Here is a 26953-nt window from a genome sequence, read left to right on the forward strand (position 1 = left end):
TTGCCTCTTGGCACTTAGACATTTAAAAAGCATTTAGCGCAACATGATCCAGCCCCAGCCAAGGGGAGGTCGGTATCCCTAGACAGGCTGTGTCAAGCATTCAGCCTTGTCCACACTTGAAAGCATTTGCTGCTAAAGCTATACTGTCAGCTCCCAGTCCTCAGCATGACAGCGCTGGATTACCGACAACGCCCGCCGGCCACGGGGACACTTTTCCACATTTCTAGCTGGCCGGTCCGTGCTGCCAACGCTCCCTTGCGCCGGCCGGGCCTGGCGCCGCTCCAGCCCCAGGTTGCCTTTGCTGCCAGACGTTCACATAGTATCCAACTCTACTTTGGCTCTGCTTACACACAGGAATTGCAGGAGTATAATTAGCTCGGTTAATACCTCCAATTGGCACATGCCTATCGTGTGTCACCACTCAGCGCCCGGAACCCACTAGCTCACCAGAGCACCCGTTTACACCCGATTAATACCCAGCGCTTCCCACCCCGCGCTAAGCGCGCCCGCACGGCCGGGCTGCGCCGGCTCCGGGTGCCCCGCGGGCGGCGTGAAGGCCCCCGGGGCTCCCGGTGCCGCCGGCCCCGGGCCCAGCCGCCTTCGCCGGCCGCTCAGGGCGGGCCCCGGGACCCTGCACCGGGACGGCGCGCTGCAGCATGCCGTATCTGACAGCAAACGGCTGCCGGGCGGGCGGGCGAGGCTCCCGTCCCCGCTCGGCCGGTCCACCCCGGCCTCTGCGGCGACGGCAGGACCGGGAGCCCCGCGGAGCCCGGGCCCGCCCCGGCCCGTTGTGAGGCCGTGCAGCCGCGCCGCCCTCGGGCCTGGGCTCTGCCCCCGCCCCCGGCGGGTGACCCCGGAAACCCGGGGCCGGCGGACGGGTGGGTGGGCCCGCCCGCCGTGACTGCCGCGGGGGCCCCGGCCGCCCCGGGAGCCTCGGGCAGGCCTGGGCCTCCCCAGCAACCGCCCCCTAGCGACTGCCTGCCCGCCGGCCCGGCCCTCGGCCCGTCCGCCTAGCAACCGCCCCGCTCCCGGCCTCCTGATTCGCTGGCCCGCCCCGGCCCGCCGTCGAATTGCTATTGGCTGTGTGGCGGGAGCGGGCGGCGATTGGCTGTTGCGGCGGAGGCGGGGCGGGCGGCGGAGGGGAAGGGGGCGGGCCGGGGCGGCAGGGCGGGGCCCGGGCGGTGGGGAACGGCCGCGGTGGCGTCGGTGGCCTGCCGGACTCATTGGGCGCGTGGTGCGGAGGGATACGGCGGCCGGGCGTTGGGGCGGAGGCGGAGGGGGGGGCGGAGGCGGCGAAGAAGAGGGACGCCCTGCTGACGCGAGCACGCCGGGCGGGGACTCGGAGCCTTCCGCGTCGGAACGGGCTCGCCCCGGCCGGGGGTTGGGGGGGGGGGGGGCGTGGATCGGTGGCGTTCGCCGCCGTGAGGAGGAAGAGAGCCGTGGTGCTGACGGGCAGGCCCCCTCCGCCAATGGGGAGGCAGGGCTGGTGCGGACCCCGCGGCGATTGGCCGGCGGGCGGAGAGGGCGGGGCGTGCGCGGGCGACGGGGCCCGCCCGGAGCGGCGTGGGGGAGGGGTGCGCGGGCCGACCCGCCCCCCCCCCCGCCCGCCCGCCCGCCCGCCACACACACCCACCGCCCCCCCCGCCTCCTCCGTGCAGGGCCGGCCCGGCAACATGGCCTCGGAGCTGGAGAGCCTCAACCCCAGCGCGCGGATCATGACCTTCCGCCCCACCATGGAGCAGTTCCGGGACTTCAGCCGGTACATCGCCTACGTGGAGTCGCAGGGCGCCCACCGCGCCGGGCTGGCCAAGGTGCGACCCCCGCCTCCCTCCCGGGCGCAGGCCGCGCCGCCCGGCCCCGGGCCTCGTCCGCCGAGCGGGGCCGGGCCGCCTCCGCCCTTTGTTTGCCCCGCAGCGCCGGGGGGGGGCGGGCGCGCCCCGGCCCCGGCCCCGGCCCCGGCCCTGGCCCCGGGGGGTGTTGGGCCCCGGCCCCGGCCCCGGCCGGGGGGGGGGGCGGCGCCGTTGGCCCAAGTTTGACGGTGTCCCGGGCGGCGGGCGGCGGTTACGGCGGGTGCGTTTTGCTTCCTGCAGATAGTTCCTCCGAAGGAGTGGAAGCCGCGGCGGTGCTACGATGACATCGACGAGCTCGTCATCCCAGCGCCCATCCAGCAGGTGGTGACGGGGCAGTCCGGCCTCTTCACGCAGTACAACATCCAGAAGAAGGCCATGACGGTCCGCGAGTTCAGAAGAATCGCCAACAGCGACAAGTACGTCCGCGTCCCCGTGCGGATGGGCACCGCGGGCGTTCCCCCTGCCCCAGCTGCCCCGGGCCGGGCCCCCGGCGCCGGTGCCACCCGCGGCGTGACCGTAACGCCCTGAGCGGGTGGCGTGTGCTTGTGAAACCGGCCGCGCGGATGGGGGACCTCTGTGGCTTGTGTCACCTGGCAGGAGGATACGTAATGCCGGCAGAACTTTTCGTTTCCGCTGTGGGCTCCCGTCGGCCTGTCTGTCCGTCCCCAGGAGCTAGACCGTTGAAATACTTACTGAGTAGGGTAGCAGAGAAAGGAACGTTCTTGATGTGAAAAAGGAGACGGAGAAAAGATCGCTTTAAAAGGAGTTTGAGCAAAAGAGCCTTTGAAATAACTGTTTAGAAATAGGGTTGGAATTGCCAGCTGCAGTCGGTCCACTGAAGCTTATTTTATCTTGCAAGAGCAGTACGCATCAGTTATCTTAGGATTCTGTTTCCCTAATAGAACAATTCAATGAAAATTACTCATTTATGCTGTATATGTGATTGTCTGGAACATACATATGTATACACACACACCCCTATTTAAACGGGTGTTAGAGTGTAAATTTGATCCCCCAGTGCTGCACAAAGAGGCCAGTATATAGTTAGCAGGGAATGGACATCAAGAGCTGGTATTTTGTTGGTAAACTGAGCGTGCTTGACCAGTTTACTAGCAGGTGAGTCTGGATGTTACCTTTACAGTGGTAGAAAACTTTGGTTTTGGTGTGGGTTTTTTTTTTCCCAAGTTGTTCTTTGTGTCATTTCTGGTTTTGACTACGTCCTTCCTTGCTAAGTAGCAACAAACAGAAAGTGAAATTGTTCTGACCCAAGAGAAGCGCACAAAGCAAAAATGAAAGTAAACTGAGAAATGGGCGAGGTAATTTTCTTCCTGATCCTTTGTTCCCAAGTCTCACAGGAACAGAGCTGTGGCTGCTGTCACTGCTGTTCTGGGAGTTAGGGGTCTGGCTGATAACATGTATTAGGTGTTCTTATTGTAGCTTTTGATTCTTTCAGTGGTGGAAGACGTTGGTTTAGAATCGTCAAGTATCAAACTGCAAAGTCTTTAGTATCTTTGTTTTTTCAGGTACTGCACACCCCGCTACACGGACTTTGAAGACCTTGAACGAAAATACTGGAAGAACCTTACATTCAATGCCCCTATCTACGGCGCTGATGTTAATGGCACACTTTATGACAAGGTGAGAAAACTGGTTTGGTTTTCAAGTAACGGTTGTCCCTGTATATTGCATTCCATAAATACTAATGTAGCATTTGACTCTTAACTTGCAGAAAGAGTTAATGATAGTCTTAGCAGAGTTCCAGCTTCTGGAGTAGACAGGAACACAGTAAACCACATGTTTATAACATACTCTCCATTTAACCCGGGTAGCTAAAGAACGCTATTAGAGGTAATGTTCTAAGGGACCTCTGTTAGTGCTTCAGTGTAATACAGTTTAGTTCAAGAAAGCAAACACCGCTGTTGCGTAAGTGTTGCTTTTGTACTGCTTTGTCCTGAAAAGCATATGGGGGTTGGAAGTGTTGATCAGTGAATACACACTGTGTTGGTATCCACTACTGCATGCGTTTTTGTGGGACAGCTCTGTAGCCATTATGTGTTAGGATGATAAACATTAGAAAAGGGTCTGCCTTCTACTTGGTAGTCTCCTAAATTATGCTGGCTGATTCTTTTAAAAGATGTTTGGAATGAAAAGTGTTTCTGTTCAAGAGGGTTCAGGCATCAGCTCAAGCTCACACTATTGTTCTCTGCTCTGTAAAGTCTGTAGCTTCGTGATTATTTCTCTTTCCTAATCATTAAGCTGGCTGATAACTTTTTTTTTCCTCCATAAATGTGGCTAGTAAACAATCAGTATGTAAGCTAACACCATGCGAAACTTTTGTTTTAGGTGAACTAGCTAATGGTTTGAGCTGTGCCAGTAGATGATTTGTCTTGATGTGCTGTGTCACAAGCATCTGCTAGCTTTTGCAACTGTCGCCTTAGTTGTGTGGTTGAGTTCTTCATAATGCTTGTTTAACATGAGGCCTGTGTTTTGCAGCATGTAGATGCGTGGAATATTGGCAGATTGAACACGATCCTGGATATTGTGGAGAATGAAAGCGGCATAACCATTGAAGGAGTGAATACTCCTTACCTATATTTTGGCATGTGGAAAACTTCGTTTGCCTGGCATACCGAGGACATGGATCTCTACAGTATTAATTACTTGCATTTTGGGGAACCCAAGTCATGGTAAGATTTTCTAGGGAAGCTTCTAGGTGCAGAAAAACAATACCATGAAGTATTGGAGTCGAAGTTGTGAAGTTAAGAGAGTTGACTAAAGGAATTACCATCCCTCTGATCTTGCACTGCAGTTGTATCTGACGGCAAGAACGCTAGAAACCTGTAAGGAGCTGCAAAGCAGTGTGCGTCCTCAGTAGCATTTGTTTGGTTACCTTCTAGAAAGTCCATTTGCTGTCCTGATGTAAAGAGTTCTCAGAATTATAATACAGGGTGGACACTCTCTGCTGCGATAGGGCCAGAATTTGGAAAACTTGCTTATGATTTCCTGAGGCTCTAAAATGACCATACAGAGGTAATATGCCTGTTGTCACGCAGGCACTAGGGGAACAGGCAATTTTTAACAGACTTTGAAATGTAGCTATTTATCGTAGATCGAAAAGCAGGATAGTGGATCTTGCTGAGCGGTTCATCCAGCATCTGAGCTTTCGTGATTGTTTTTAGGGGAGGCTCCCGAATTTTTCTGTAGCATGGGTTGCATTTTAAGAGTGAATCATTCCCTTCTGTTCACAAATTTCTCAAGCAACTTCAACAATTGTTTCCATGGCACTTTTGTTGGAAACTAGTCTTTTTGGCTGCCTTCTAATACAACTTTGAAGTAAAAAATAATAGCTAGCATGATGTGACCAATGAACAACCCCATGCAGTGGCAGTAGCGTAGGAACACAAAACAATAGTTTAGTCAGATAAACCTTTTGTCCATTGCTTCTTTTACAGTAGTACGTGGAAGAAGTTAACTTTGCTGATACCTTAGTCTGATTTATTTAACAAGGAACTTGCATCAAGAATATAGCACTCTATTCCAGAGCGAAAGCAAGCTAAGTAGGTGGTTTTATTTACTGCAGTCAAACCAACTAGGAGTTTGTGGTGTCCATAACGAGGTGTGTACAGAAAGAGAGAGATGTAGCCCTAAAGAACACACCACAAGTTGTGCTCATGTTAAGGATGTGGCATTGCGTCTGACTTAGTCCCATCTTGGTCTGAGCAGCTGAGAGCGATGATTCCATTTTCTCTCTTGCTCTGTGTTCCTCCTTGCACTGAGCATACTAGTGATTGCACAGCTGTGAGCGGAGATAGGTCAGGAAGTGCTCTTCCCTTTCTTCTTGTAATTCATGTTTTGCCGTGCAGATCTAATTAAATACATCAGAATTTTTACTCCCTCAACAGCTTAAGCAAAAGTCAGTAGAGGAGATGGTCAGCTTTTGGCTCTTGATTTTTCTTGGGATAGAGAGGTGAAATTCCGTGATAAAGATTTTTAGCTTTATATCATTGAACTTTGAAAGAGACAGTGTAGAGATGGACGATTAGAGAGGTAGAATTCCGTGATAAAGATTTTTAGCTTTATATCATTGAACTTTGAAAGAGACAGTGTAGAGATGGAGGATTAGAGAGGTAAAATTCCGTGATAAAGATTTTTAGCTTTATATCGTTGAACTTTGAAAGAGACAGTGTAGAGATGGAGGATTTTTTTTTTTTTTTTTTTTTTTTTAGTTAATTCATGCCTTGACATCCATTTATGATTTCCAGTCAAACTTTGAGATTTTTGTCATGTCACTTGAACTTAACAGACTTGTTCTTATGACTGCAGGTACTCTATCCCTCCAGAGCATGGGAAGCGACTGGAAAGACTTGCAAAAGGTAATCGGACAATTCATGTCCTGCCTTTTGCGGAAGGTGGGATGGACAGCCACAATGGTTTTCAGCTCTTTTAGAGTACAACACGCCTGTAACATTTATAAGGGCGCAGGCTGGCACGACTGACCTTTTAGAATATAGATTATATTACTTCTGAGTGTTTGTTGTAGTATACACACAAAAGAAATGTCACGTTACAAATAACACAGTTGTGGTCTGTCTCAGACTGGCATCTGTTAAAGATAAATCTCCAGGAGTTATCCTTTTTCTTCAGAATGCCAGCTAGCACACTTCAAATAAGGTGGTCCATACTTCTAGGCTTAGGGAAAAGTACTGTTTAGACAGTAACTTTTCCTAAAAATTACTGAAAAAATTAACTTAGTTCACAGCAGAATGGTAACATCTCTCCTTGCCTTTATTTTAAACAGGTTTCTTTCCAGGAAGTGCCCAAAGCTGTGAGGCGTTTCTCCGTCACAAGATGACCCTCATCTCTCCATCAATTCTGAAGAAATACGGCATCCCATTTGATAAGGTGTAGAAAAGTAATCACAGTTATACCAGCTCAGTCAAGAGGTTCATGCAGCCATGTCTCATCTCTAACAGCAGCCAATAGCAGATGCTTAGAGAGGAAAATAGGAACAGGGCAGTGGGTATAAGGCAATCCTTTCCCACTATACCTCTGTTTATCGAGCAGTTGGGGCCTGAAAGAGTTTGATACAGAAGAGTCTGTCAAGGACTATTAAAAACAAAGACTCTGTCTTCTGTGATTTTTTTTTTTTTTTTTTAAACTTAAAAACTGTACATAACATCCTGTGTTAGATTAACTTCACTGCTTAGCTGTGTATTCAGTGAAGAGAGATTGTTCTCTTTTTGTTTCAGACTTGTCCCCTGCTAATTTTGTTTGCTGTGATCTGCTTTCTCAATAGAAAATATGGCTTGTTCCCTATTAATTTTTTTTCATTACATTAGTAACGTTATAGACTTCCTTACTTTCTCAGATGATAACTTGCCATCCCCGCTCCCCACACATACACATTGAAGATGTAGTCTTTGAGTCCTTATTCAGAAGTACTGTCACATCTATGTGGGCAGCTGAAGGGTTTTGTTGTCATGAACCTTTGTTAGACAGTGGGGAAATGTTGAAGAGCAGCAGTGGAAGGCTGACTGAGAGTTGTACTTGAATATGAACAGCAAAAGAAAATAGCAGTAAATTTCCAAGCTGTGTGTGGATAGAAATTTTACTTGGCCTTAGATACTGCTCAGCCAAACCTGTAGCTGACAGAGATAAGTACCTTTATGACTTTCACATAGCTTGTCACAGAGTATTTCATATGTATAACCACCTTCTGTGCTATTTTGACCAGTTGTGTTGTGTTTTAGTAAAAAACTGTTGAGTGTTGCTTTCCAGTAAACAGATACTTAACATAAGTAGGAGAATAGTGAACTTAAGTATCAAGTCTATCCATTGCAGCACGTAACTCCAACCACCATCTGTGGGTGGGGGTTTCGGATACACTGCATGAGGGCTACAGGAGCTCCTTCTATTCAGACCCACCAAGTAGACTCTTAAGTTGTGAACAGTGTGGTGTCTCAATTGTCTTCTAGGTGACACAGGAGGCTGGAGAGTTCATGATAACCTTTCCTTATAGCTATCATGCTGGCTTTAATCATGGCTTTAACTGTGCTGAATCTACCAACTTTGCTACTCTTCGGTGGATCGAGTATGGGAAGCAGTCTGTACTGGTAAGTGGCCTGTTGCGTACAAATAACCTAATGCTCTGCTGCTCATTAAGCCCCCAATGTTTGTTCTAAGGGAGTGAATTCAGTGCTTTGTCCATTTATGATGTGATGTCTGCTTTCTGATACGGTAACCATGTCCAGTCAGCCTCCTGCTTCATGTCCTTGTTTGAGCTGTGGATAGCATATAACAGGGTTTTTAGCTTTGTGTAGATCAAGCGAGGCTTCAAAGAAAAGCAGGGTACTGGTTGTCTTTCCAAAGATGAAAGGGTGTGCTTGGTGGTCAGGATTCGTCAGTATTCTGTCTGATATTTTAACCATGATTTATTGACTGTTTAGCCTGCAAGTATGACTTTGGTAACTTAAGTCACTTATCAAAATAAGTATCTTGGCTGAACCTTTAGACTGGATAGTGTTACATCCCTGTAGAAGTGCCTTACAAACATGGGTTATGTTTGCAGAAGTTATATTGAAGTGAATGCTTTGAAGCACTAGTTGTAACCGTGCCCGTATGAGGGGAACCTCTACTGCTCTGGGTCAGCCCAGAGTTTGTATGGCTCCAACTTCCTCATTATAGTCTCTGGTTTTGCTGGCTGGTTTTGTATAAGCTCATTTTAAAACAGTCAGCTTCTACCAGCAACTCTTTAAATAGGCTGGTGAGCTTTCTTTCTTAGTTATCATGATAGCATCTGGTTTCCTGTTTTGTTGTTTTTCCTGGCTTTGCAGCCCAGTTTTTAATAACTTAATATATGCACTTTTGATTTCCTAGGAAAGAGTCTTGAGAGTTCTGAGGCTCAATTAACTGTGGGGGTTTTTTTCTTCAGTTAAGCTCCTCAAAGCAAAGTGATATAGGAATGCAGAGTAGAATTGTTGAGTATGTAGCCTTACTTGGAATATTTTCTGTGACTTCAGTGCTCTTGTCGGAAGGACATGGTGAAGATCTCCATGGATGTGTTTGTGAGGAAGTACCAGCCAGATCGTTACAAGCTTTGGAAAGCCGGGAAGGACGTGACTGTCATTGACCATGCTCTTCCAACCCCAGAGGCGGCAGAGTTCCTTAAAGGAGATCTCATGCAAAAAGTCAAGAATGGGAAACAGTGTGCTGAGGAAATGGAAACAGGAGAGACTTGCAAAGAGGAAGTGGATGGGGATGAGACAAAAAGGTAGTGCTTTATTTAGTCCTCTGCTTTTCTGTTGGATTATTAGAAATTGGACCCAGCTGCAATTGAAAGTTTGCCATTCTGGTAGAACAACAGCAGTCAGAGTTAGCAATAATCTGTTTTCTTGGGAATACATTTTACTCTTAATTTTTTTTTTTTTTACTGTTTGAGTCCACATTGATGATGGTCTGTGATAGACAGGAAATGCACCAGCTTGGAAGGTAGTTCTTCGTCTTTGGACAGACATCCAAAGCCTGGATTGGAAGTGTGCACTGTACACTGGGAGGCCAGAAGAAAAAGGGACCGTATTGGAATCATGGGACAGTACTTGCTAGCAGATTGCAGTACCACCAGTGCTGCAAGCTGCAACATTGGTGTGCAGTTCCTGGTTGCTGAAGGTGGGCAGGCTAATCATCTCACATTTTGCAGTTAAATCTTTTTCAGCCAGTGTCAGCTACTGTTCCTAAAGCTGTCTTTGGTGGTGTTTGTTATTGTTGTTTTGCATTGGATTGGGTTTTGTTTGGATTCTTTTTGTTTAAGGTAAAGAATGCCTGGCTAGAACATAGCTGCTTAATACATGATTAACAGATGCTGAGGAGTCATCCCAAGGGATTACTGACTCTGCTTCCGTAAAGGCAAAGAAAACACTTCAGAATAATTCGGAAACTATTTGGCTTGCCAGATGCTGTCTCATAAAACACTGATCCAAACCAGGCTGTATTTTGTGCATTCAGACAGAAATTCAATATGCTTGCGTGTTTGGTAACCTGACATATGGATTTGTCTTCTGCAGCATCCCCAAGCATCGCATAGGAACAAAAAGGCACAGGGTCTGCCTGGAAGTGCCTCAGGAGGTGAGTGAGAGCGAGGCCTTCCCCAAGGAGGAGCTGAGTTCTGCGCAGTATGAAGTGGACATGGCAGAGCCTCGTGAGAGACCTACGAATGAACTTGTGCAGCAAGGTGAACAAAGGCTCAAGCATCCAGGTAACTGTGTGTCAAGCTTTATCCTGGTATGGGGGAACAGGGTAGTATTTTTCAGGGAGAGAAGCTGCTAGAGCTTAATCTGGGGCACTCTTTCATCTAATGCTGGTTGGTAGGATGTTTTTGTGTCCAAAAAAGCAGACACTAGTTTGTCAGAGCCATGGCAAGCACTTCAAAAATTTACTGTCGTGAGACTTGAGATATTACCATTTGATTTTTCAAAACCAAAGAGCACATCTGAACAATTTTAGGTTGTGCCCCTTAGTTAAATTTGTCTGACACTTCTGCCGCTGGTTTGAGTAAATGAAATAACCACAGCTTGAATTGTTAGCCCTTGTAGCCTATCTGTGGATAACTCCCCAGTGAGAATTATGTAAAAAAATGTTGGGGGAGAGCAAAGGTGTAGGCAGCCATCCTGTAGCTGCTTCAATGACTGACTGACCAGGTAGGTCGTGGGGATGTTGCCCTTCAGCTGAATTAAAGGGAACAGGAAGTATTGCATAAGACTTGCTTAAGAAATTGGTGTTTCTAGCTTTTGATTTTTGCCCTTTTTATTTTGCTTGCCTGCATACAGGAATCTATTGGATGCCTCAGTAGTCTTAAGGTCCTCTGTATCCCTGTTGTGTAATGTGACCTGTTTCTAGAAATTGCTTAGTAAAACATATGCACACTTCCTGGTAGTGTGGGTCTGGTATGCTGTATAGATGTTTTATTTGTAATTTTGTAATAAGTAGGCTGGAGGAAAATTAATGTGGCTTGTAATGGGTCAGTTATCCTTGCTCTTAAGGGAGGAGCAAGTGGCCTTTGGAACAATATAGGAACAGGGCAAACATCTGTGATGCCTCCCTCTAGTATTCTGTTTTCCAGCCCTTTGAAGCTTGTATTTAATAATCTTCTATTGGTTTGGGGGTTTTATTTTTCTTCTGTTAAGTCTCCCATGAACCCTTGTAACCTCTTACCCACAGAATCATGTGGCCAGGAGTTTGGCTGTTTAGCTACACTGTATAAAGGACCATCTCTCTTTGTTTATTTTGAACTCACTGTCTGCTGGTTTTGTTTGATATACCATAGTTCTTGTGCTGGAAGAGGTCATGAGCAGATGCTTTTATTCTCTCTTTCTAAGCCACCCATGGTTTTATAGGTGTTTGAATTAATTATCTACTCTTTACATGACTTAGTGTCACTTTTTTGTGTGTAGCAGTTTGCTTTCCTGTTTGGCTTTGTGCAAATGGTTGCACAAATGTTGTCTCCGCTGCCCAGACTTCAGAAAAAGTCAGTATATCCTTTCTTCTAGATCGTGTGGACTCAGCCAAATTTGAAGAACTGAAAACAGTGAAGCTTGAGGAGGAAGAAGAGGAAGAACAAGAAGCAGCTGCATTGGATCTCTCCATTTCACATGCTTCAAATTCCACTTCAGTGTTGCCACCTTCAAAGCAGAGTGCAACGTCCAGTGTTCAGTCCAGTTCGCCTGCGTATTCTGGTTCTTCAGACTCTGAATCGACTGATCTGTTGGCAAAACGAACTCTTCCTGGGCCAGCTGGGGTGCTTACAGTCCATAGCTATGCTAAAGGGGATGCCAGCGGATCTGACAATGAACAGACTTCAGGAAAGCAAGCCAGTGCCACCGCCAGTGTGAATGAGCAAGAACTGGCAGAGGTATGAATGGCAAGAGTACTGAAAGCTTAAGGGCTGTATTACAAAACTTCCTATCTGTGCAGATTACATTTTCATTCCATTGGTGTTTGCATAACAGGTTGCTTAGTTGTTAATGTGTTTTTTAATGCCTATGGGGTTTGCTAAACAAACAAGAATTAAGATGAAAGTCTCTTACCTCTTCTAGAAAACAAGGAGATCTCTTATTTTAAGAACTTCTTTAAATTATTTAAGTGCTTTAAGGTGAAGGGTAGCTTGGTGGTTTTGACATGGTAGTGTTAACAGGCTGATTCAGGTCCTTTTATAGTAAGAGACACCTATTTGTAGCTAAAATGAATCTAGTTCAATCCAGCCTTTATTATGAGCACATTAATATGTTTGAGGGTTTTTTTAATATAAAATTGCATACATGTTATATATGTGTGTGTCCCTTTTAAAAAAAGAAATGATGGAACAAAAATTATTGGTTTGGAGAATGTAAATCTGAGTGTTTAAGAACTGCCAATGAATGTTTTATTAGACAACCCAAGAGAAGGCTGTAATAGTTAAAATCTCACCTGGTGGTGTCTTTCCAAATTATTTTGTTTCCCTCTTTAAATCTGTGTTTAGAGAGTGGGAGGCAGGTAATGATTATGTCTTCCAGATTCAGGAATTACAGAAACAGAACAGCAAATGGGCAAATCTGTTGATACTTAAGCTGAAACTGAGAAAGCTGAAATTATCTCATGGATAATTAAACTAAAGAAATTATGTTGCTGATACCAATGTCTCCATTGCACACTCCATGTAGGGAAAAGGTGAAATTTTGAATGGGTGTAGATCGTTTTCCCCAGTGTGGTGTATTTTGAAACAGATTTTCCATCAGATGGCAACTGGGAATGCTAATTTCCATTTGAATAAAAGCATTTCTGTTTCTTAGAAGTCTTGTATCCAACTCTATGTAGGAGATGAGAGATAATGATTGTTATGCTCTTTTCTGGCTTCTTTTATGAAAAGGAAGCGATCTAAAAAAATGTAAGATGCATTTAATCTAAGATTTGCTTCTGTTCTTAAAGGAATAATGGATTTATAAAAGAAAAGGGGGGGGTGGGGGGCAGTTCTTATCTAGTGAGAGGCTTCCTGGCCTGTTAAAATCATTGTCTTGCTTGTCAGGTTGGTAGTAATTTTGTCAGTGTGTTACTTATTTTTACATAAGGCTAAGGGGAAGAGGAATTAACTATTGTTGTAGTCTCCTTCTTTCAGTCTGTCTGGAAAGACATCAGTGTAAGTAATAAGCAGAGAGGGTGAAAGTTTTTCCCTCATTTAAAATAAGCCTGTTAGTTCCAGATGCCAATGAACTCTGTAATTTGTTTTTCATTTTACTATTTTTTATTTTTAAATTTGGAATTTTTAATTTCACACACAAACTGAGGATTTTTCCAGAATGAGTGACTCTTCTAAGTTGAACCATTCAAATTGTCTGTCTTTGTTTCTGTCTCTTACATGATTCTTATATAAACAGACTTGCATGAAAAGCTATGTTGGGACCTGTGAAAAGTCTCCATTCTAATGGCTCAATAGAGCTAGTACAGCTCTATCTGGTTTTCACTAGCAAAACTGCTGCACCAGTTCTTTCAAAAACTTAGCTAGTTTAGAGCTGAAGTTAGTTTGATAGAAATAAAGTAATGGAAGCATGTGTGCATTTTGTGGAGGTTTCTTTAAGTTCAAAATAAATTCCTTTAAAAATAATGTCAAAAGGACACATGCTAATTGACTGCTGAATTGCTTCCTCTTCCAGGTAGCAAAGGAGTACATAAGATCAATGAAGGAGAGTAAGAAGTCCAAGGGTCGTCGCCAGCCATTGAGCAAGCTCCCACGCCATCACCCGCTCTTGGTTAAAGACTGCATTAGTGATGACGGTAAGTAAGCCTTGTGCTCTTTGGGAAACTGTAGAGAGGGTCTTAGCTTCTGTGGACAGTATAGGGTATTCCATTAAGTAACTGGTGATGAACAGGAGTCAGCAAGTGACGCCTCTGCATCCTAGACAAGGTGCTTATCTCATTTTTCTGTGCTTGCATCATTAAACTTTTCTGTCAAGTGGTGCCTTCTTTCTTTCTTGTTCCATTCTTTGGAAAGTGACAACTCTGAAAAGAAAATTAAACTGGTACCAGAGACTCTTGCTTAATAGCATCTGCCTTAGAGCATTCTAGTAATTGATGTAAATATTCATGATTTAAAAAAAAAAAAACAAACCACCACCAGATTCTTTGACTGACAGCCTCAGTCTTGATATAATTTGGAGCTGATGCTGTTCTCACCCAATAAGCCTATCTTGTGTTTGCATGGTTGCTTGATTAGTAGAAGGCTCTTAAAAAGGAGACCGAGTTACTGGCTCCCATCATCCTTCCGTCAGTTTGATTTCTGGCAGTCTTTCTTTCATCTTCATTTGTAACTTCTTGCCTTATTTAGTTTCATTTGCAAGAAGGTTATCTATAAAAGGACATATAATCACTGGTTTAATGACCTCTTATTGCAGAGGCTTCAGAGCAGCTAACTCCTGAAGAAGAGGCTGAGGAGACAGAAGCATGGGCCAAGCCACTTAGCCAGCTGTGGCAGAATCGGCCACCAAATTTTGAGGCCGAAAAAGAATACAATCGGACCATGGCTCAGCAGTCTCCTTACTGTGCTGTTTGTATGCTCTTCCAGACGTATCAGGTATGTAGACGAAGTCTGTTAATACTGTCATAGAGATAACCAAATAGGTTGCCGCTGTGATGCATAGTTTTAGAAATGTTGTTTTGCATATTGCCAGTTAGCAAAAGCTGTATCAGTGTTGCGGTCTTCCCAAGGAATTGTTGCAGGAGAGCACATTTGGCTGAACCTCACCACACCTGTGATGGACCTCTTGTGGGTTCCCAGGGACTCGCTCAGCTGTTCAGCAGAAGTTTTTGTGTTCTGTGGTTTCTTCTCAAACCACAAAATGGAGTTTGAATGTTGCTGGAGCTCACTATAAAATCCCATTTCTGTTTTCCACACTGACACCTTCACTTCTACAATTCTTTGAAAAACACTGTACATCCACTCATAGCACGTGGTCTTTGGGGAGCTGGCAAGGAAGAAAACCCTTTACTTAAAAGGATTTAGGGTTGTGTTTGTGGATGGCATAGATAGAAAGCTGTCTTTTCTTGGAGTATATCCATATTGACAGTAGCTATGGCATGTGAAAATGCTCTTTAGCAAAGTGCAGCTGTAGCAACGCATAGCTTGAAATGGGTTGCAGAACCCCTTTGTCATGTTGACTAAATGCTTAGGCAGGAGTCCCACACTAAATTTTTTGCTGTGCCAAAGCTATGTAATTTTGAGGTAGCTTGGAATAGTTTTCTTGATTGCGTGCTCAACCTGCAACTTAGAGGTAGTTTGTTCCTTCCCATGTGCTGAGCATATTTGATTCATTTGAGATCACTGTATGATTATGGTGGCACTAGGAATGTGTTCACCACAGTTTTGGAAATAAAGACCTCAAATTTTTGTTGAGGGTTTCTATTGCCTATAGTTCCGAAATTCCATGAAAACCGTAGACCATAGTTTTTGTTCAATCTTGCTATTTCTGTCTGAGAGTAGGTTCTTGTTAAGACTGGAAATTCTACACAGAAGCTGCATAGTACATCGGGATTTCACTAGTGCTGACAGTGTATAAAGTTAACAATTTGAGGACAGTTTAAGTTCTGTTAGCTTCTTTTTTGAGTTCTAAATGCTATTAAGCAGAAAACTGTAGCTTCAGGTTTTCAAATGTCTGTCTACACCAGGCGGTGAAGCAGAAAGTCTTCCAAGATTTGAGCTGTGGTTAGGGTCTTTGTTCCAACTTCAGAAAGTCTATAGGAAGTCTGGGAACTCACTTCAGTTACCCATTCAGTTAAAAACTGGCACGAAATGCGAGACAAATAGTCACTCTTCCTTTGTGAAGAAGAAAAGTATCTAGCTGCTTGGAAAAAAAATAGTCATATTTTCTTCAACTTTGTTATAGCTTTCCCTCAGTCATTTAGTCTTTTGCTTGACGTGCAATGTTCAGTGTAAATCAGTAAGTTTTACAGAATCTGAATAAAAAAGACTTGTTGAAAACATGTCAGTTTCCTTCCAACTGTGATGCTTACCTGGACTTTTTTTTTTCCTACCTCTTGATGCACTGTAGGAGGGACAGTGCAGCTTTATTCTGCTACTGCAATTTCTTCTAATAATATTTTTAAAAGATGAGGCAAACTACTTTTATGGTGGCCTGTGAAGTGCAAAAGATGGTTTGAAACATTTCTTCAAAGACAACGATTCATTTCTATTTAGCTGTTAAGAAGGGTAACTTGAATGGAAGCATATCTCTGTAAACTTTACATCTAATTGCAGTTTGGTTTGACATTGGTTTAGATGAGTAAATTACAAAAGATTAGCTGAAAGTCTCCTGAGCTTTAACTGGGAAACTGCATTTTTAGTCTGCTTATTTCCCACGACAAATTAGTATCAAAGGCTGTTAGACTTGCTCAGAACTACACTAGGAAAAAATAACGGGGATTGCAGTAGGTATCTGTTTGTGTGATCATAATACTCCCATATTGAGGTAAGATTAATGTACAATGCTGGATAGCAGTGTTATGATCCTCTGTATTAGAGGGTGGCGGGAATGCAGCAGAGGTATTGCCCATAGAACATGAGGTAGGCTTGGTGATTCCCTCTCTTCTGTCAGAACAGATGCAGTTTGATGTGTATCTTGTTGCTCATTAGAGGGATGCAGTTCAGACCTTACGTTTTGCCATTTGGGTAGAAAATAATTTCATTCTGAAGCTGCAGTAGCTGAGGATTTTATAAACTAACTATATTTGCATCTAACCTACTAACTCTTTAGTCTTTCAGTACCATCATTCTTTCTTTAAACTGGATTTATATATGGAATAATGGGTGAGTAAAGATGATGTGAGACCGTTTTACAAGTAAAACTTAAATTCCCTGTCCATCTTTTATAGGCAGAGTGTGGAGGCAACAGTCAAAACTCTGGAGTAGCTCCAGCTGCTGTGGATGGGAAGATCCGAACCAAACCCCTGATTCCTGAAATGTGCTTTACTACAACTGGCTGCAGCACTGATGTCAATCTTTCAACGCCCTACTTAGAGGAAGATGGAACCAGCATACTCATCACCTGCAAGAACTGCCGTGTCTGTGTTCATGCAAGTGAGTGCATCTAGACTTAACCCTAAACTCTAGTGTTCTCTGTAGTAAGTCTATACATCATAGCAAGCCTCTACCCATCTGTTTAATGTGCAAACAGATCAAGTTCAGCCCTCACCTGATGGTACTGGCTGTTGAAATATGGAGTTGACTGCATAATCCTGAGGCTCGTTGATTTAACTTCCTGCTTTACTTCTGGGCCCTAGGGGCATGGGTCTGAGTTTAGGTAAGCTCTTAAGTGAGATGTGTCTGTTCCAGGTTGTTATGGTGTATCCCCTGACAAGGCCACTGAAGACTGGATGTGCTCCAGGTGTACAGAAAATGCCTTAGAAGAGGTAAAGTTTCTCATAAGATTCTCACAGATGGAATCTGGTACATTTGGGAACTTGGCTACAAAGTTAATTTCCATACTGATTTGTTGTTGTTGTTGTTGTTTTGGGGTTTGGGGTTTTTTTTTATTCTCTCCTGTGAAAAGAAGGCAATTCAGAGAATGTTCAGGAGCCAGTCTCTTGTATTTTGGTGCTTTTTAAGCCATAGTGATCAATCCTTTTAACTAGTGCAAAGCTGCTGAGCTCGCTTGAGTCATAGGGAAGATGTTCTGCATGAATGTGGTAAATAGCTCCATTGTCCGTCTTAATTTATGGTAGCTACTATTTCTAAAACAGAAAGTAACTTCTGTTTATAACTAGGGAGGTGTGCACCTGTGAAGGGAGCAAGAAGAATGGGATTCCCTCAAAAAACTATATAGACTCTAGGTCAGCAGAATGGGTCAACCTTTCGAATTGTATTTGCTCCTGTTTGTTCCAGATCCTTTTACACATCCTCAAAGGATAAGGGGTATTGCGATTGTAAAAGGAACCCATAACAAACAAGTTGAACAAGTCTTCAGTGGTAGGTCTGCTTGCCTTCAACAGAGTTCGAGTCTATATTTGTTGCCCTAAGGGTAGCAGCTTTTGAGAGCTAAAAGGCTGATCTGTACAAGGTAGTTGGCTCTCTTCTGACCATGAAACCATTTTCTTCCTCTGGACGTGCATTTTGAGGAGGAAGTTCTGAAGCAAGTGTACCACTCTGGACTTCACTCTTCCAGCTAATGCTTTCTTCCTTGTGCCAGGACTGCTGTTTGTGTTCATTACGAGGAGGAGCACTGCAGAGAGCCAATGATGACAAGTGAGTGTTCCAGATTTTTTGATCTTAAGGGAGAAGCTCAATTCCTAAGTAGCTGAGGGTAACCTAGTAAAGCCAATGTCTCCATTTGGTGTAACAGAGTGACCAACAACACCTTTCACACTTTCTGTTAGTGGGGGGTGCTATGGTAAAGTGTGTTCACATTGTGTTGACATGCAGCAATCATCATCTCTTCAGGTAATGCCTCACTCTCATTCTGTTGACAGCAGCTGTTAATTGCTTTGCATTTTATAGTGCAGAGGTATAATGTACCACATAAAATTAAGTTTCCTGATGAGGTAACATCTCTCTACCTTCTGACAGAGGATTATCAGGCAGGCTTTTATAATGCAGGTATGCAACCAGCAGAAGCCACACTAAATTGCTCTCCTGTTAAGCCTGTTAGTAGTAGATTGGAAGTATGAAGCAGTCTTGGGTTTGCCCCACATGTTCCCTGTTACTTGCAGCAGGAAGGAAGATTACACTGCTAGTTCTCAGAGGCTATTTATTATGATTTACATGGCAAAATTCAACAGAACTGTGTTTACTTAAACTCCAAATCATCCTCTCTCAGCCTAATGCGTATTAATTTGGTTTTCCCCTCTTCTGTCCTGACAGGTGGGTTCATGTGATGTGTGCTGTAGCTGTACTGGAGGCAAAATTTGTGAACATTGCAGAGCGGAGTCCTGTAGATGTTGGCAAAATCCCCCTGCAACGTTTCAGACTGGTAAGGATCACCTGTGCTTCACTGGTAGGGTTTCAAAGTGTCTCTTCAGTCCATTCAGAATCTGGGAGACTTTGCTTATCCCTTCAAACCCAAGTCATCTCTCCAGACTGAAAAATTTAATCTGCTCTGTTCTTTGTATGGGAAATGGCAATTGTCCCTGTTGCCATTTTTTTGAACCATTCCCTGTTCTAGTGTGTGTTTATTCAGATGAGGAGCCAGCAAGGGGAGCACAGTTTTCAGTATGTGGCAAATTACATTTATACAGTGGTGTAATGGTGATATTTGTTTGTTTGTTGTTTTTCTAATACTTAGTATTTAACTTGCTTTATTGATTGCTGTTGACCAATGAGATGCTTCAGGTTATGCGAGGCATTTGTATAATGGGGGAATGTCTTCAGCAAGAAAGCAACTGTGCTTAACTCTTCTAACAGCTCGGTGTTGAGGGGGAAATGATTTTAACTGTTTTGTATATGCTAATGCATTACAGATAACATTCTTTTTCTACAAAAGCCCATCAGGCCTGACCCAAGTGTGGCTGGTAGTAGTGACAGAATTTTAACTGTTACTTCCGTGGTCTTTGCCCATTATTCTAATCTTGTTGCTTGTCTTTGTGTGACTTAATAGCCAAGTGCTGAAAAGCCTTGTTCACTGTGGAGCATTGTAGGCTGATTTAATCCAAAATCTCCCGTTGCTAGCATCCTTGGGTCGCATGCTTTGTGCATGTTGAGCTGGTAGATATTTAATGTACATTTTTTGTCTATGGGGTTACTTTAAATTTATGAATTATTGCCTTGTCATAAACTAGAACTGGTAGCCTTTTGCTTCTTTTTGTTCAGAAAGTAGCAGTGCTCTCACAGAAAGTAAATGGGACAGTATGAGACTCTTAGACCAGCTAGCCCTTTGTGTGGGGTAAAAGCTAGTGCCAACCGATAACCTCTAGTTTCCTGTCCACAGAAATGCATCTTCTGCAAGAAACGAAGAAAGAGAATTGCAGGTTGCTGTGTACAGTGCTCACATGGTCGGTGTCCCACATCCTTTCATGTCAGCTGTGCCCAAGCAGCAGGAGTCATGATGCAGCCTGATGACTGGCCATTTGTTGTCTTCATTACCTGCTTCAGGCATAAGATTCCATCTCAGGCAGAGGTGAGTAGGTGTGTGATTCCCGGGATTTGAACTGCAGTATCTTGGAGGGACTGAGAAGTTTTAGATTGTGTGATTCTTTTAAAACTTCATTGAAGGCTTGGCTCTCGCACAGTGTTCAGTATAATCTAACAGTGTTGGTCTTGGATTCTGATCCCAGCCTTGCTGCTGCTCTGAGTGATCTTAGTCAGGTGCTTTATTGTATTTTGGTTTGCAGCCCAGAAGGACTGAGAGCGTTACATCCCTCCTGTGGCTGTTGTAATGAGCAGTAATAGTGGGGTTTCTGCTGTGATGCTTAATATGCAGGAGTTAGTGCTGGGACTCCAGCGGGCTGCACGAGTGGTCATAGAATTTCATGTTTAAGTGATTGATTAGTTTATGAAGTTCCCATGTAGCCCTTTTAGCCATCAAAACCACAACAACCTATTAGAGAATATTTACTGTAAAGGCCTTGCATTGCTCTGAAGAATCAGAGCTTAATTTACTGAGTAAATTAAGGACAGCAGCATCTAACAGATCAGACTTTAAGCATTTGAGATTCCAGAGACAGAACTCTTCTAAAAATGCTGCTGATGGTGTCTTGCGTAGAGTTACTCACCTGAACTAAAATATTTTGCTTCCTTGTCTGCCAGCACTGGAGCTATGGTCCTCAACACGTTCTTTGAGTCATTGTGTAAAAAGTGATTTTTCTTTTCTCAGCGAGCTAAGGCTGCACTCCAGGATCTGTCACCTGGACAGATAGTCATCAGCAAGCACAAGAATGGTCGCTTCTATCAATGTGAAGTGGTCAGCCTTGCAAAGGAGACTTTCTACGAGGTCAACTTCGATGACGGTTCCTTCAGTGATAACCTGTATCCAGAGGACATTGTGGTACGTTATGCAGTGGGAATCTGGCTCCGGTAGAGGGCACATGATGCAAGTCCATTCTTGCTGCTGCAGAGCAAACACACCAGGGGATTTGGTAATTGTTCCAACCCTAGGTTGTGTTGTGGCTGAGATGTGCTGAAAGATGGCCTTAGGGGTGTTACGTGAGAGTGACTTAACTGAGGGCACACAGGAACAGGTGTAACAAGGAGTGCAGCTAATCTTTGGCTGCTTAGCAGTGGTAGGTCTGAAGGAAAACTTGCTGATACTTGCATACCATTCCTGCATGAAGTACTTTGAAGTTGGGCCCACTGTTGGGATTTAAATACAGATGACATAAGTGGATGTCTCTCAGCCTAGTTCTCCATTTCTAAAATGGAGTAATTGTTGGGGTGATGTGCAATGTGACTGGGATAGACTCGCTGGTGGTTTGCTGAATCTTCACGTAAGGAAGCTTCTTACCCTTGTCCTTGTCTCTCCCACCTTCCTCCTTTATCCTGTAGAGTCGAGACTGTCTTCAGTTGGGTCCCCCTGCTGAAGGGGAAGTTGTGCAGGTGAGATGGACAGATGGACAAGTTTATGGAGCCAAGTTTGTCGCATCACATGCCATCCAGATGTACCAGGTATAGAATTGTTGTCTGGAAATTGATCATTCATAACAAGCTCATCATTTTAACAGTGCTGTTCTTAAAGTGCACATTGCTATAGGGAAGTCATGCTTAAACACTTCAGGGGAAGTTACTCAGTCTTGTCAGCAATGCCAGATGCTGGTAACAGTTGCTGGAGTTAAGTACAAAGTGGTTAACTCTGTGGCTTGCAACTCTACTTATATCTGGCTACCTACTTGAAAGTGTCAGCTTCTGAAAAATTGCTGATCTGCAGTTCTTCAGCAGACTCTGTCCCTGTAGCTTAAACTACTTAAAATAAGTTTGATATTTGCTTTTCTCTGTTTTGTGAGAGTGCATCATGCCTTGCACACTTCCAAAGGGACGAATGTTAAGGCCGTGTTAAAGTGACCAGCCAGACTGTCTTGTCAGGTGTTACAAGAATATCCCAAAACTTGCTGGGCTTCTTTTACTGTCATGGGCTTAGTGAGGTTTTGGTTAAAGTCTGTTGCAGTGTGCATACCTGCATATGTATCTTATAAAATTCAAGTGGTAGAAGATTATTTCCTGAGAGGCCTCTGTGGGGAGGAGAAGGCAAGTTCTGGGTAGCTGTGGGAGGGTTCTAACTTCTGAGACTTCTGGCAGAACAACTTCTGTTTTTCTTCTAGGTGGAATTTGAAGATGGGTCACAGCTGATGGTGAAAAGGGATGATGTGTATACTCTTGAAGAGGAGCTTCCTAAGAGAGTGAAGTCAAGGCTGGTAGGTAAACAGGGTGCAAACTTCTACTAAAGAAGCTCATTTAACTTAATTTGTCCTTGAACAACAAGCTGAGTGCATGGCAGCAAAAGATTAGTCTGATGCTCTCCTCAATCTTTGTGAAGCTTGGTAGTTTATCAGGCTACAAAAGCAAAGTTCTGTCTCGCTCTGGAGAGGCCTTAATTCTTGTTCTGCAGAGACGGGAGTTTATAGCATAGAGTCACTGTTTGGGACAGCACGTTAATACCTTTTCATGCCTGTATTTGTTAAGTTTCATTGTCTATTCCCAGTGCAAAGAATGGCCAAGTTCCTTCACTTACCTTTTGCTCTGAAAAGCTCTGAGTAGGGTGGCATCAAAAGAGCTGGCCATTTTTTAAAATTGTAAAATAATTCAAGTGGGAAAGGACCTCTGCAGGTCGCTGCTCCAGACACCTGTACAGGGGTAACTTTGAGGTCAGACAGGGTTGCTCAGGGCTCTCTCCAGTCAAGTTTTGATTATCTCCCAGGATGGAGATTGCACAGCCCATTTGGGTCCCTGTTCTGTTGCTTTATGCTTCTCGTTATAAAAAACAGAACTATGGACCGCGTGCTATGGTATCTTGCTTTACAGAGTGATCATGCACACCGTAATGCAGAACTTGTTGGCAGGCACATAGGATGTTAGAGGTTTCAGAAAGAATGTATGGTAGCTAAATCCTGACCAGGTGTTTAAACATGCCTGCTCCATAAGGCACAAAATGTACTAGACTGCTTGAAAGTTGGAACACATGAGTGTGTTTATTCCTTTAAGAAAGTGATTGTGAACTTAAATCAGCTACTCAGTTAAATTTGAAACCTGTGATTTTTTTTTTAGATCTCTGATTACAGTTCACTTAAACTTATCCCCAGACTTTTAAGTCCAGTTTCTTAAATATTTTTCTTCTTGTGTTTGGTCAGTTTTTGAAGGCAGCTGGATGTTCCTAAACGTCCTGACTTGGTTCTTTCTTACATGCAGTAGGAGAGTGTGGAGGCAAGGATTTGATCTGTGGTCTAGTGACTAATTCTGTTTTTTCTCTTAGTCAATAGCTTCAGATATGCGCTTCACAGAGATCTTCGCAGAGAAGGAGGTCAGACAGGAGAGGAAGAGACAAAGAGTGATCAATTCACGCTACCGTGAAGATTACATTGAACCTGCATTGTACCGGGCCATCATGGAGTAAGTGCTGCCTGTGGCAGAGGAAGAAGATGCCCACCTCCCCCAAGGATTTAAATGCTCCAGTACAACAGGCCATATTTGGATGCTTCGAATCCAGGGTTTTTTTGTTTTGTTTTTTAAGGAAGCTAAAAAGCTGATGCTCTGCAGTAGCTGAAAGGCAGCTGTTGGATAGTGAAACAGATCCCATTTGCTGAAGCTGATGCCTGCAGACTCCTGGTCTGAAGTTGGGTCCTTACTGAATAAGCCAGCTTGGGGGTGTTGCTTTCATCTCGTCGAGCAGTCTTGCTTTTTTTATTAGAGACAATTTTGACAGGTGGCAAACTCTTCTGAGAGTTGTAGCCAGGAATCTTGGCAGCTGCAGAATAGTACAGTCTATTGTTTTAATTGAATAATGTTCCTGATATTGGGAGTCTCCCTGGTGACCACACCTGGGCTTGAGCAGGCAGTATTACTGGTGCTTGAAATTGAACCTCTTTTTATATTTATATCCATCTTTTTGTCGCAAGCAGCTTCAGTCTCTTGTTTCTCAGCACCTCCTTTCTGAGGGTTGAGCTGTAGGCTGTTCAGGTCCAAGCAGACAGGAGGTGCTTGTGTGAACAGGTGAAATGTGAAATTGAATCCTATAGGACAAATTATTTAACCCTCCGTTTAATATTGTCGTTCTGATACTTGTTTTGACTGACTTAATCATAAGTTTAACTGTAATAGTATGTGCCTCAGAATCAATGAATCTGTCTGGAGCCCTGCGCAGTGCAGCCTTCTAACAAGAATAGGGTTTCAGCTCCCAATAGACATTTAGCTCCCAAAGAGTTTCTTTTGAATTTCTCCCCACCCCCTCTAAGGCAATAATGACCAAAGGGACAGAGTCCTAACTCTCCCTTCTTGAAATCCAAGCATCACAGTATTGGGGATGACAGGGCAGCGGTATCTGAAGCAGTGCAGTACCTCTTCTGTGGCAGCACTGTCTGTCGTGTGGCTGCAGGCTTTTGCTTACAATAGCTAATATTGGGTCTGAGACAGATCAAGCATGCACTGAACTGTATGTATTACTGAAAGGCTGTGCAATGCTCTTCTGAAGCAGGAGTGCTGCTGTGTTGCTGTCTGGCAAAGGTTACCGCAGCATTTTTATAGAGTATTAGTAGGGCACATCTCAGTTGTGTTGGAGAGAACTTGCTACCCCAGCAATAGGGAGCTGAGTTAAGCTGGGTAGAGTAGGTGCACCCGGAAGATGTGCCAACTTGCTCCTAGTAATTTAAGCATTAACGCACCACAGTAGGAGCCATGTAAATACGTGTTCCTTTCCCGTTCTGTAGGAAAGGGACTTTAGGCTGTGGAGCAGATTGGCCACCTTCTTTTTGCATGGAATGATGGGGTGACTTTTCCTGCTGGAGAAAACTATGGTTATGTGTTCTCCAGAAACAGTTCAAGAGGAGAATTTTCTAGTGAAACAGACCTAATGCATCCCTGCTTCTATAGGGACATGGCAATGTGTCTGCAAAGCCTGGATTTGTAACTTTTTTCCTTTTGTTATATAGCAACACTATAAACCAAACTCTTCTGAAACCCCGGTGCATCGATTTGTGATTAGCAATAAAATGTAGTATGGTGTAGTGATACAACTCTTGATCAGAAAAGAAATAAACTACAACTTTTATAAAGAAAATCTTACTTATCCCTACATTTTTATAGGGTCAGGAGGCTGATATGAGTAGCGAAGATTTGCACAACCGCTGTTTTGCGTAGAGGTATTCTGTCCCATTTTTGTGCTGGAATACCTCGTTCATCAGTATTGGAAAGCTTAAACAGATTCTGAAAGGAGACAGTGGCTTTCCTTTGTGGTTTTTTTTTTTTGTCTTTTTCCCATGTCCAAAACTCCTGGTCTCAGGGTATTAAATCGCTTTCTGATGAATGGGATAGTTGGCTTGATAAAACTAGGGTCCGTTAAGACCAGAGTCTAGTAGCTGCAGTTACTCTGGTCTGGGGAATGGGAACGAAATTGCACTTTGATGTCTTAGCTTGTACGTAAACCTCTCTGAAGTGACATGCCATGAGCAAACATGGAGAAGAGCTGGCAGGGCCTTAACAACCTTGCCTCTGTTTTGTCGGCGTATCTTAAGATTTGGTATTAACTTCTTGTAGGCTGAACACTACCTGTATATTACTGAAAAACATACTCATTGTATCATCTGCCATTCTCCCTCCAGAGAAAAGGTGCCTGTGTTCAGGCTTTCTTCCCAAACTGCCATATAACTTAAATGCACCTTTTAGGTGCCACGTGCTACCTGTGCTGCAAACACCTGGCTCAACAGCTTCATTCTAAAATGATGACCTAGTACAAAACAGCTGGATTTGTTTAGAGTGCTGTTGTTCAACTGCAGCAAGTTTTGCCACCCACCTCTAGCAGTACTGAGTGACTTTCAAGAGCTCCTATGCCCAGTATTTGTTCTGGAAGAGGAGCTTCGTTATGCCACATTTTCTGCAGGCTCCAGATTTGCTCTTGTCAGTTGGCTGCACTGTGTTGGAAACCGCTGCCATCCTGCACTCTGAGACAAAGGGCCTTCCCAATTTTTCTGTCAGTTCTTGTGCTGCATCGTTCAAATGTGAGCATACTTTACCTACTGCAGTGACTGAACTGCGTTTTGGCTTCTCTCTGTGAACTTAAAAATGGTGACCCTAATGTTTGACGGGTCTATATTATTTGACTTTGCAAAAACAATTGGGTTTATGGCTTGAAGTATAACAGGTAGCAATAAAAGCTCTTTACAGAGCAGCTGTCTCAAAAGTACATATGCTTTCCATTACCTGTACTTTGATCTTGACTGATAATAATTTTCTCCAGTGGTTTGTTTTTGGAAGTGTATTTATCCCTGTTACAGCATCATTCCAATGAGAGCAAGGTGCTGCCAGAGTATCAGCTAGGCAGGTGCTTCTTCAGTGTGTTCAGCAGGAAATCACACTCAATATGCCCCATGGGAGCTCTGATGGCCCTTCATTAGGTCTGTTGCATGTGCTGCTGCAGGCAGTAGACCTCACTTCATTTTTCATGAAGCTTCCATCTGCGGCTGGTTCAGGCTGGACCCATAAAAAGCATTTTTATTATAAACCGATAGTGGCTTGCCCTCAGTTCAGGATGAGCTTGGCAAGCCAGGGATTACTTTTTATAAAGTTTAAAAAGGTGACTGTATTCTTTGTAAAGCACCTGACTGCAGTAATGTTTCTGCCTGTGGCTGGACTTCTAGGAGACCTTTTTCTCCATCAGCAGACCCCTTAGGTGACCACAGATAGTACCATCAGTAGTAGGACCCATTCTCCTCGCTCCTCTCTCTTTCCAGTGTTTTGAGCTGGGTTGAATTGATTCTGCACTGTTTGAGGAGCATAGCCACATATCCCAAGGCTTCCAATGCATCTCTGTTCTTCCATTCTCTAACTGGGCTTCTGTTGTCTGACATGTCTGCAGTTGTGCTTGTTTTTTAATGCAAACATGGGATGAAATCAAGACTCTGGTAGCCTGTACGTTGTTTTCAATTTGATCGAGTAATAAATCTAACTTCAAAATGGA

At 44.2% G+C, this 26953-nt stretch overlaps 1 protein-coding gene across 2 annotated transcripts; it reads left to right on the forward strand.

Moving 5' to 3' along the window:
* Positions 1-1145: 1145 nt before the first annotated feature.
* Positions 1146-26953, forward strand: KDM4A (lysine demethylase 4A). 2 transcript variants are annotated; one of them, XM_030032562.2, is made up of 22 exons: positions 1146-1234; positions 1659-1811; positions 2091-2266; positions 3374-3488; positions 4344-4537; positions 6174-6223; positions 6649-6752; positions 7826-7963; positions 8870-9120; positions 9911-10101; positions 11393-11754; positions 13529-13649; positions 14267-14445; positions 16740-16944; positions 17200-17276; positions 18053-18108; positions 18724-18832; positions 19787-19975; positions 20672-20842; positions 21340-21459; positions 22110-22202; positions 23258-26953. In XM_030032562.2, the coding sequence occupies exons 2-22, from the start codon at positions 1674-1676 to the stop codon at positions 23396-23398; spliced, it is 3180 nt and encodes a 1059-aa protein (XP_029888422.1). In that variant the 5' UTR covers positions 1146-1234; positions 1659-1673; the 3' UTR covers positions 23399-26953. The 2 variants fall into 2 exon arrangements, with proteins under 2 accessions (XP_029888422.1, XP_040983448.1); XM_041127514.1 differs by lacking the exons at positions 1146-1234; positions 17200-17276; positions 18053-18108; ... (4 more) ...; positions 22110-22202; positions 23258-26953 and adding an exon at positions 17042-17150.

This window comes from Aquila chrysaetos, chromosome 12 (assembly GCF_900496995.4).
Source record: "Aquila chrysaetos chrysaetos chromosome 12, bAquChr1.4, whole genome shotgun sequence".
Classification (NCBI taxonomy): domain Eukaryota; kingdom Metazoa; phylum Chordata; class Aves; order Accipitriformes; family Accipitridae; genus Aquila; species Aquila chrysaetos.